This window comes from Antrostomus carolinensis, unplaced genomic scaffold (assembly GCF_000700745.2).
Source record: "Antrostomus carolinensis isolate BGI_N321 unplaced genomic scaffold, ASM70074v2 Scaffold45177, whole genome shotgun sequence".
NCBI lineage: Eukaryota > Metazoa > Chordata > Aves > Caprimulgiformes > Caprimulgidae > Antrostomus > Antrostomus carolinensis.
Window position 1 is genome coordinate 1 of NW_010327504.1, and position 11749 is coordinate 11749.

The window sequence follows — 11749 nt, forward strand, 5'->3', positions numbered from 1 at the left end:
TCCCCAACATTCTGTGATTCTGTGATTAATAGATTATAGTCTTAAATGTAAACACTTCAAATTTATATCATACTGGTAATTCACTTCTTTAATTTCACTTCATTTTGGCAACTAAAATAGCAGATATGTTTCATTTCTGTGTCTTGTGATGCTGCTGAGTAGCTTTCTAGTAGTGCAGGCTGGATATACGGAGTGGAAGTGAAGATTAGTTTGTGTATTGCAATCACAAAAATCCAGTTTTACCACTTCATATAATCTTCTCATTTTGCCATACAGTCTCTTACAAGGCCAGATGTTTCTGTAACCTTTTAAATACTTGTGCTAGATTACTTGTCATGTGCCCGTAACAGGCCACAGGTAGTAAATCTGGCGTAAAGGGCAACTTGTACCTATTTTTTCTAAGTATTTGTTTTCTAAGAACATATTTTGTTCAAATTCTCTAGATTACATTTGCTGCTGGTATGCAGAAATAATAGTGGGAAGCTGCTTTTAAAAATACTTTTGTTTGACATGTTGGTTTGAAAACATTATTTGAAGATTCCTTGTATGTAGGTCAACTTCAAGCTTTATGCACATATTGTTCTGAAAATTTGGAATAAGCACATTTATTGTTCTTTCCAGTACAGTAGTGTTTGGAATTTAAATGTGGAACAAATATGGTCTTAATTATGGTATTGTTTTACCATAATAGAGCAGCAGTCATAATAACAAGTTAGTTAGTTAATAAACTGTTAATTTAGCACCATATTAATATGCCAGAATAGTACCCTCAGACACTTAGCTTCTCTTTAAAAGCAATGTCTTTACTTTTTACTTACTATTTCATTTCAGGAATTCAACCTAAGCTTGTTAGCACCTTGTTTAAGCCTTGGCATGAATGAAATCTCAAGAGACCAGAAGAGTAACTTCTTTGAAACAGCTCGGAGGGTAACTCTGGATCATGTGTCTACCACTGTACAGAACTTTCCTGCCAGCCACCAGGTTTTTCAACCATTATTGCCAACTGAGCCGTCAGCCTACTGGAAAAAACTAAGCGATATCTTTGGTAATAGAAATAATGGTTTATTCTTTCCTCTGCAAAAGTACTTTACTGATGTCTTTTGAATACATGAACGTACTATTTAAAAAAAATCAAGATATGTGGCATAAAGTTTTTATGAAATGAAATAATTCTGAAAAATATTTATTGAGGGGGGGAAATTCAAACTGCTAATTTCATCCAGTCTTATTTTATAGGAGATGAGGTGAGGTATCAGTCTATGATGACACTTTGTCGCGCACTGGCTCAGTATTTGTTGTTGCTCTCAAAACTACCAGCTGGTCTCCGTGTTCCTCCTGACAAAGAGGATGATATCCTGAAATTTGTGGTTATGTCAGTAGAGGTAAGAAATTACAGTATAATTAAAGATGTGATGAAATGTTGGGAGAGGGAACAACTTTGACTTAAGCTGATGTTTTGATAGTTGATGGGGTTTGCAAAAAGGACACAGACAACAACTTGAAAACAAAACCAAACTTACTTTACTTCTCTTCCGAGTGGGAGGGGGGGCAGGTACAAGGTACAGAGATAAGCGGGGTAACGCACCTTATCGTTACTGCATAGGTTAACTATAGTAATTAAGAAAGATACATCACCAATTGCCCAAACACTTTACTGTCATCCAGATCTGTGCTTCAGCTGGGGAGCCCCTGTCACAGCGAAGGGCCTGAGAACCTTCCCCGGCAATCGGCAAGTCCTACGCAGTGTGTCCACTCGTAGGCGGGGTCTCCATCTTTGCTATGAGAGGGCCCTGCTTTTATGCAATCTCACAAACAAATTACCTAGAGAGAAAGGCACCGTAACATCTGGTGGGTTGCCTTCACTTCACTCAGGTGCATCTGAGATCTGGCCAGGATCTGGGGTGTGTCCGGGAAGCTCCTGTTTTGGTAGAATGCATCTGACTTTGGATTGTGGGAGGAAAAGTCTCACGCTCATATTTCATGCTGATGTGATACAGGTTGGGAGGTTCACTCAAAAGTTAACTCTGGTTCAAGGCCTATGGTTTAAGCCTTTGTATATCAACTGATCACCATTGAGTAACTTCTGATCTGGACAGTTTTCTTAACTGTAGAAATTTCTTCAGTGGTTCTTTTATTTGACCTGTGCTAGTAAATGAGATGGGCTTATGGGAGAAGGGCAGCTTTTTACAGGGAGAGACTGATGGGGAGAATGGCCCTACACTGATTTTTGGGACAATAAGTAGACAGTTTATAGTGCTTATAATTTTCTTGTACTTAATAAATTCTGTTCTCTCAAGAAAAAAAATCAATACAACTTGCTAATAAAACTTTACATATTACTGAGTAAAAGCAAACCAACCAACCTTTGGTTATAAGTTCTTCTGTTGCAAGAATTTGCTATTAATAGGAGATTTTTATTTTTGCACAGGCACTATCATGGCATTTAATGCATGACCAGATTCCATTAAGTATAGATCTTGAAGCTGCTCTGGATTGTTGCTGTTTGACATTACAGCAGCCTGGTCTCTGGAATTTGCTGGCTTCTGCCGTTAATGTGACATATGCTTGCTCCTTAGTTAATTGCGTTAGATTTATCATAGAAGCAGGTGAGTCCAATTTGAACAGCTAATGAGGAAATTTTCTTTAATAAATCGTTAGTCATCACTGATCAAATGCTAGGTGTCCGGAGTATTTCCTCCAAGTCCTTTTTAATTATTTATTTGACAAATTTATTTTTACTATTTTAATTTCTCATTTAGAATTTTGTGTTTACTTTTGAACTTGGTAGATGCCTTGGTGTTGTAAATATTTGACTACTATGTGGTTTTGAAGATAAAAGTGGAATATGAGATGTGTAATGGTTATATCTTTGAAATATTTTTGTCTAATTCAGTTGCAGTTGAACCTGGTAATCAACTTCTTAGTCCTGAAAGAAAGAAGAATACTTCAAAAGGCTTAAGTGAGGGTGAAGGTGATTCAAACACACAGAGTAAGTAAACAGCAAATTCCACCTTTGCCTTAGACTTTCACAGAAGAAGTATTTACAGGCACCCTTTCCATTACTTCTTTTTTTAACAATGAGAATTCATCTGAGACCTTACTTCTATTTGATAAATGTTTATTAAATGTAGATTGACATATTTTTAACAGATGTAGTTGTTTTTTTTCTTAAAAAACATTAACGCAGATTTTACTTCTGTTAGCTGTGCAACACTTTTTAAAGTGTTGTGGGATTTTTAAATTTCCTGTAGGAGAGGTAGAATTGTTAATATTTCTTATGAAGAGTGGCAGATTCATTATCTGCTTTTCTACAGTATGGGAGCAGTGTTGAGGTGAAGGTCAAGAGTAAGTACACGAGTGTGGACAGTATTATTTTCCATATCCCTCTGTGCTGGTATACAGTAAGATACTGTTAAGATACTCTTTTCTTTTTTCTTACTGTTTTACTGTAAGAGACTGTTTTCTCATAAAACAGATGAGTTTGGTCACTTCAGATTCTAACAAAAGCTCTATTCAATGTGGCCTGTTCTTGCTGGTCTTGACACGAGGTGCTCTGCTGACAGATCTCAGGTACCTGTAATCTCCAGCACTGAGATAGGCAAACAGTGCAAGCTGTTGCAAGGAGGGTGGTAGTAGTATTCTTCAACCAGCTGAAATATTTTAGAATGTTTCTTTGTCCACATCCTTATTGTGATTTTGTCCTTTTTAGTCAACATACTCTTTTATTAAGTATTTTTTGCCTTTTTTCTGTATCTTTTTAAATGATGGCTTTTGAATAGTTTCATAAAACTGAATTTCTTTCTCCCAACAAAGAAGATAAAAACATTACTGCAGCTTGTGAAATGGTAGCTGAGATGGTGGAATGCTTACAGACTGTCTTGGCACTGGGACACAAAAGAAACAGCAGTATTCCAGCGTTTCTTACTCCTGTCCTCAAGAACATCATCATCAGTTTAGCAAGGCTGCCTCTAGTGAACAGTTACACAAGAGTACCTCCCCTGGTATGTCCATTATGCTTTGTTTTCGGAACTTTAAAGGCTATTGAACAACTTTTTGAAAAAAAAATATTGTGCTACATCTTAAGTTTTTTGTCAGTAGGACTTCAGCCTTCAGCTAGTTTGATTAGTCAGTTTGTCTTTTTAAACAGAGTAGCAAAACATTGTAAAAATATCAAATAAGAGTTCACTTTGCAATCAGAGATTTTATTAGAAAGGAGTATAGCTGCTTCTTACATTCTTTTGTGAAAGAACGTCCAGGTGGTAGTTGAAGAAAGGAAAAGCAAGCAGTGACTTGGGTGCTTTGTTAGGGGTAATATTTCCTCCCATTCAGTGGGATTGCTTTCCCTGCAAAATTTACACTGCTGTTTTCTTTATGACACCTGAATTGACAAATTCATTTTTTGTCATGCTAAGTACCACAATGATGCAGTGGTGCTGAGGTGTCTCAATAGTGTCTGAGCGAGCACAGGTATTTGGGTGTGGTACTGTACCATGGTACGCCATGCAGGTACTTTGGGATTGTGTATTACCGTTCTTTCCTAACTCATCTTAGATCCTTTGGACAAGGTACTTCAGTCTTGTCTTTTTTTGGCCACTGTAACATGAATTTAAGAACATCTTGTTATTACATCCATGTATTGTTAGTACTGTGAAATGACTTAGTTTTTATAAATTTCAAAACCATTATCAGAAACATTTCTAGATGCTTATTAGGTAGAATAGAAGTGAGTTGTTGGATATATTCAAGGCCCTTTCTCTGTTTCTCAGTGCACTGTTTTTGAGGGGATGTCAAAAGATACTCATTTTTTTGGTTGAGACATTTTTTGTCCACTCTCAGATGTATCTTCAAGCTTTTTCAACCATCAATAGTATGTGAACTATTTTCCCTTAATTACCTTTCAATGTCATTTCTGCACAATCTGGAAGTCACCTGGTACTTAAATTTTAAACTGAAATATATGGAAGAAACTTACATGCTTCCATGTCCAAAATTGGACAGTAGGACTAAATAATTAATTCATAGTGAGAAATATGAAAAAAAAAACCAAAACAAAAAAACAAACCCAAAGTTAGAAATATGATGTAATATGTATATTGGCTGTGTTAGATAGTTAATCTTTCTCTAAGTTTTTTGTATTTGGAGAATTACTTTATTTACTGACATCTTACTGCTTTTGAATGGTGCATATATATTTGTTGCTGTCATGTTAATACTGTTTCTATTTTGGATAAGTAGTCTGTCATTGTATTTCTTCAGGTCTGGAAATTAGGCTGGTCACCAAAGCCTGCAGGTGACTTTGGCACAGTTTTTCCTGAAATCCCAGTAGAATTTCTTCAAGAAAAAGAAATCTTCAAGGAGTTCATCTATCGCATTAATACACTTGGTATGTACAAAATTAAAAATTAGTATAGTTGACTCTTGTTGGTCATTTACCTGTATTGTAAAGTTACTGGATATCTGAATCTGGTACCATTTGTTTACTTTTGTTGCTTAAGTGGAAGAGCAATAATATTTCAGAGCACGTTAGTAATTGTGGTGTTGTAATTCTTATGTCTTGCTCAATGCAGAGAAAAAATTATAAATTACAGAAATAAGTCCAAAAACTATTAGAACTCAGAGGAGTGATTTCAGTGTGCTTTATAGAACATCCGCTTGTTTTCTGGAGCATAAACTTGACAGTATGTTTGAGAATATTTTGCTTCCCCCCTTTTTTTATTGATGCATTGTATATAAATAAAATTTAGTGCCACACTCTCAATATTTTAAATGAGATGCTGTCACTTTAAAGCTTCTAATTATGTCAAGGTTTACTGAACAAGAGCAGTGGGGTTTAAGAGTTCAAGCCTTTGTCAGCAGATGAGACTATCAAGGGTAGTGCATCAAACTTCCTTTATACAGAGGTTCTTTGATTTTAGGGGGTTTTTTTTGTTCCCCCTGCCCTGATTACAGTTTAATGTTGACTGACTTATGGTATAGCTCTGATTCCTGCTTGATCACTGTAATGCCTAAGATGACATTATCTAAAGAATCAAAAACGAGATTGTTATTATAAACTGCAAGATATTATTCAGGAATCCTCTGCAGTCTTTTATATGTAAAAATCTGTTTGGAAAAACTGAAGTGCTTGAATTTTAATGGATTATTTCTAGGCAATTCAGTCATTTAGCTTTTCAGGCATGAAGATTTCTTGGATCATTATGGGATTCTCTACGACTTACTTTCCTGTGAGACCTGGCTGGTTTTCTGGATGATTTTCTGTGTTGTGAAAACCTGGTAGATCTCAATGCTTCAAGAGTTGGACAATCAAAGTACTTCAATGTATGTAATAACCTGAGCAGGACCATTTAAATAGTAATGTTCAGAACCCTTCTAAAGGATTCATCACTTTCTGAAATAGAACACTTTAAATTTAAGCTGTAGTGATTATAAAAAATGCTGAATTGAATAGAAAATGGTATGAAATTAAATCTATGGAAACAATATATCACTTCTTAATGCTATTCCCTGCTTAAGTTTGCCTTAAGACATAAATGGCTATCTCGAGTGTTTCCATAGGATGGGTCAGCCGTACTCAGTTTGAAGAGACTTGGGCTACTTTGCTTGGTGTGCTTGTAACTCAGCCTATTGTAATGGACCAAGAGGAGAACCAACAAGAGGTAATGTCATTCACTGAGTTTTTTAAATTAAATTTTAATTCAGCTAATAATAAACTAAGAAAAAAACTTCTATTAATAAACCTTGATGCAATGTGAGTAGTTCCAAATACTTCTGTTGGAGAAAAATGTCAGTACCACAAGTATGAATTGAATCTAACCAAAAATTTTAAGAACTAAGTACTACAGTTTTCTCACACTTTTACAGTGGTGCTAAATACTGAATGTGTAGTATCTTGGTTCAGAAGAAACATTGGATGCATCTGGATAATGATACCCAGAAAAATGCTGCTGAAAATTCATGATGAGTTGAGTTTTGTTCCTAAATGGGCAGTTACTAAAAACAGTTAACATGGATCCTTCTCTGAAGAGTTTCCAACTCAGATTTGGTCTTATTTGATGCTTTGTTTCAATAGGTGACTAACAGATAGATGCAAACAAAGAAACTAAGCACTTTGAAAGCTCTAAAATTGACATCTTGAGGTTTTAATGCTGTTGGGATAAGAGAGGATGCATGCAGAATGGCTGATGTGGAAGGATGTGTTGCTGCTACAGTCACAGTGCTTTCTGTACATTGCTTATGTCAGGTAGATTCCTGGATGGAAAGAAGTCTAGGTGTCAGGCTTATTAATGATCAGGCCTTTTAGGTTTTTTGGTTTTGGGGTTTTTTTACAATTCAAATTACAGTAAGTTCATTTTACAGGAAGATACAGAGAGGACCCAAATTAATGTTCTTGCAGTACAAGCCATAACTTCCTTGGTGCTGAGTGCAATGACAATACCTGTTGCAGGCAATCCAGCGGTTAGCTGTTTGGAACAGCAGCCCCGTAACAAAGCCTTAAAAGCTCTGGACACAAGGTATTTTTTTTACTGGCTTTGAAATACATGTAAGTTAACTTGTGATTAATACATAACTACAATTGCTTAATCTAGCTGTAGCAAAAATGTGTATACACTGTACTTTCTAAGCAAGATTGTATACAGATGGGTCTGCTTACACAGAAGTTACATGGACTTAGCATCATGAACCTGCTGAGTTAAAAGATGGTATCTGAAAAAAACAGTATCTTAATAAAATCTAGTAAACAGTGTGCAGAATATATTTCTCAACCTTTCTTGATTTTAGCATCCCTGATAAGAAAATAAGCATAAACACATAGCACTGTAGAGTAAGCTAGTCAGACTTGCACAAAATGTTAAAGGGAAAATCTGCTTAAATTGATTTCTGTTGGGCTTTCAGGTTTGGGAGGAAGCTAAGTGTTATCAGAGGAATTGTTGAACAGGAAATTCAAGCAATGGTATCTAAGAGAGATAATATTGCTACTCATCACTTATACCAAGCTTGGGACCCTGTTCCATCACTTTCTCCTGCTACTACAGGTAACTGCATGTATATGGGGGGAAGGGGAAAGTTAATTTCTTTTACACTTAAAGAGTAGAAAAATTACTCTTAAGAATTTATTTGAAATCTAGTTTGCAGGAAATAAAGCCATTTTCACATCTACTTTGTTAGGCATGTTTTAAGAACTTGTCTTCTGTTTTGTTACAGGTGCTCTTATCAGCCATGAAAAACTCTTACTGCAGATCAATACTGAACGAGAAATAGGAGATATGGACTATAAACTGGGACAGGTTTGTTAAAACCTTCACGGCGAACTTGACTTTTTATTACATTTCTTCCAGTTTGTGACAATTCAGTTAAAAGGCACTGCTTAACATCAAACATAAACCAAGAGCTCTGAGTGATGCAGAGTGGATCATAACTGGGTGACTCCTCTCAGCTAGCCATCCCACCTCTCATGGAATTTTTGCTTGTGTGTGAGGTCTCTCTGTGAGCAAGCCTTATGTGTTAAAGAGCCCATGTAGTGTTAGATTCCACTTTAACTATTGGATTTTAATTTGCTAACGCATATTTGCAGTAGTTCTTAGGAAATGAAAAATCACTGGACATAAAATAAGCAATGTTGTCTTAATTTTACATAAAACCAGAGTAGACGCATAAATTTCATTGTATGATGTTAGTTGGAAAATTAACACTACATACAGTGAATAAAAAAAAATTAGCTCTTATCTAGTTAGTTATCTCCTTGAAAAATACTCTTTACATAAAATTACGTACAAGTTTTAAATGTATTTATTTCATTATTTGAATAGTATATATTAGTGGAAAAAAATTTAAATACTAAACTCATATTACATTATTTTTCTTGAGGAATCTTTTGCATAGAGAAGACTAAACAATCACTTGCCTGTCTCTAGGCATCTGTATATTCTCTGGAGATTCTAAATGGTTTGAACATTCAGTATTTGCACGTTTACAGACCCTATGCATTATTTACAAAACCTGTTAACTCTACAACAATACTAGGCATTAGACATCCTGCTTGAAAAAGAAATGCATTTTTGTGTAACATGAAAAAGAATTCTATATAAAGGGTGAATTTTTGTCTAAAAAAGAAGTCTTGAGCTATGTAAGATAAGAAACTTCAGACGAAAAAGTACTGTCTGTATTGAAACACAGGAAGTGCTGATTTTGTTCTGGAATCTTTAGACAGATCATTTATGAAATGCCATCAACACATCTTATTGTTCTGAAAATTTCATTTTATAAAGAAAACTTAAAGAAGAACTAAGAATTTTTCTTTTTTTTTTTTTTTTTTAGATAACACTTTATCTAACATGAGTCAAAGGACTTGATAGCTCAGTCTTGTCTGGTTTCGGAAGAAAGGTTATATTGCAATCAGATAGGCTGAGTTATGGTTTGAGAGGAGTTAGGAGTGTGTTTTCTATTGAACTGCAGTCGTTACAGTTCTTTCTGAATTCTGATAGGAATTGTAAATACTTATACTTTGCTTTACATTTTAAATCTGGTACGTTGACTTTGGGATGGTGCGTGAACGTTGTTAGTGTGTGCTTGTGTGCTTCCGGGTTATAGCCAGATGCTACTTTCAGCATCACCTGTATTGCTGTACTATGCACATGATGCTGCTGGTTTTGCTGTGCCATACTGTTTAAAGTGATTTAAATTAAAATGTTGAAAAAGGTTAAAAAAAAAAAAAAAAAAAAAAAAGAAAAGATGTGCAGTTCATTCAAAAGTTATTTGAGGCTGTGTGTTTGTTGCCTGTCATTTAAATGAAAAATGTATTGGATTTATAAGATTTTCTAATTTGACTAACAGAGCGTTAAATGTTGTGCTGCTTTTCTATTTGTGTTGTGGGTTTTTTAATATATTTTTTTTTGTGTTGCAAGGTCTCTATACACTCCATATGGTTAGGAAATAATATCACTCCACTGAGAGAAGAAGAGTGGGGTGAGGATGAAGAAGATGAGAATGATGTACCTGCTCCTTCCTCACCACCAACCTCTCCTATTAACACCAGGTGTCTTATTTTTTCTTGTCTCTCATTTCACTTATCAATAAGCTTTTATCTCTTCATGCTGAGATCAATAAGCCAGCTTTATAAATTAGACACTGGTAAATAACTGTATTATTTCAAATCAATTATTTTAGCAGGGCTTAAAAATAGACTTTTTAACACTTGCTTATTGTGCCTTTCAGGAAACATCGGGCTGGTGTAGATATACATTCTTGTTCTCAGTTCTTGCTTGAACTCTATAGTCAGTGGATATTGCCATCAAACCCTAGCAAGAGAACGCCAGTCATTTTGATTAGTGAAGTGGTGCGATCAGTAAGTCTAAACTGTTATTCAGAGTCATAATTACGTGTATGTTACCAAATGTTCAGAGCTAAGCAGCATTTGTAAAGCATCTTTTAATATATGGGATGATTTTACTTGGCATTGCAATGATATTGGCAATGCAGAAATATAACTTGAGCAACTGTAACATTACTATTTTAAACTATATTAGCATCTGGATTGCATATTCTGCTACTACATTACAAACACTTTATTGTCACTTAATGATAGTTGATATTTTACTTTGACTACTTACTAAAAGTAGTTTTCAGGATTTTTCGTATCCTGTCTCTCTGTACAAAAATGAAGATGGAACAACAGTGTACTAGAGGATTAAATTGACTATTGATGTGTAGAACTAAATATAAAGAACACAGGTGTGGAATGTGTCTTGATAGCCATAAAAGACTTAAAATGATACTAATCTTGCAAGAGAATATGTATGGGGTGTTGTGAGGTGTTTTAGTACACTGTAAATGTCAACATTCACTCATTTTCCAGAATTACTTAATATAGTGGATTTGGTTTTGTTAACCTCTTGGAAAAAAGGACTGTTTGGAGGTAATTGTTATCTGAGATGGATGGTAGAATTAATTCTGGACAAGTTAAGAATAGTTATTCCAGACACTTGAATTAATGTTTACACATTTAATAGATCAATGAAAGAATCTTTTGCTGACAGTTATAAAAGAAGGGAGAGTCAATTTTTGTCTGTCTGCTAATGGGCTTTTTTATATTAAATTTTAATTTGTGTACAGCTTCTGGCAGTATCAGACTTATTTACAGAAAGGAATCAATTTGAGATGATGTATACAACACTGACAGAATTGCGAAAGGTGCATCCATCAGAAGATGAGATTCTTGTACAGTATTTGATACCAGCCACTTGTAAAGCAGCTGCTGTTCTTGGAATGGTAAGAAATTCTCATGGAAGTTTATTGCAAATTCATGAGTGTCTGGGTTAACTCATCCTTGGCTTCTGCTGCAAGATCTGATGTATTTGGTAAGAGTGGTTTGTCTCTAAGAAAATATCTTGGCTGATCTGCATGGCTATAAGAAGCAATAGGATATGTATTCTGGGCTTTCAGAGGTTGCAAACATCATCTCCAGTTGCCCCATATTCAAACAAAAAGATTGTTTGGTTCGGGGTTTTTTTGAGGTTTGAGCTTAATTTAGTGTATTTTTTGTTTTTTCTTATTCAGTTGAGTGTTATGTTTGCCCTGGACTCATTTGTTACTTTTCAGGCCAGAAATGAAGACAGCTATTGCTAGGTTCATGTTACAGGTGAATGAATGGCTGTAATCTCATGAGCGACTGGGACTGTGCATGTGTTGAATGCGTAGCATGGTAGTTAGGTATCCCTTTTCTTTCCCTCACTCTTTGCTTTACTTCACTGCA

At 35.2% G+C, this 11749-nt stretch overlaps 1 protein-coding gene across 1 annotated transcript; it reads left to right on the forward strand.

Annotated features, from left to right (window-relative positions):
- Positions 1 to 831: 831 nt before the first annotated feature.
- Positions 832 to 11265, forward strand: LOC104528031 (huntingtin-like; the record flags this gene model as incomplete). The annotated part of the gene is made up of 13 exons (XM_010171917.1): positions 832 to 1045; positions 1237 to 1382; positions 2429 to 2606; positions 2894 to 2989; positions 3814 to 4001; positions 5257 to 5383; positions 6556 to 6656; positions 7357 to 7511; positions 7894 to 8033; positions 8203 to 8285; positions 9903 to 10033; positions 10213 to 10342; positions 11110 to 11265. Coding segments are annotated over 13 exons (1845 nt in total), but the record flags the coding sequence as incomplete, so codon positions are not given.
- Between the last annotated feature and the right edge of the window lie 484 nt (positions 11266 to 11749).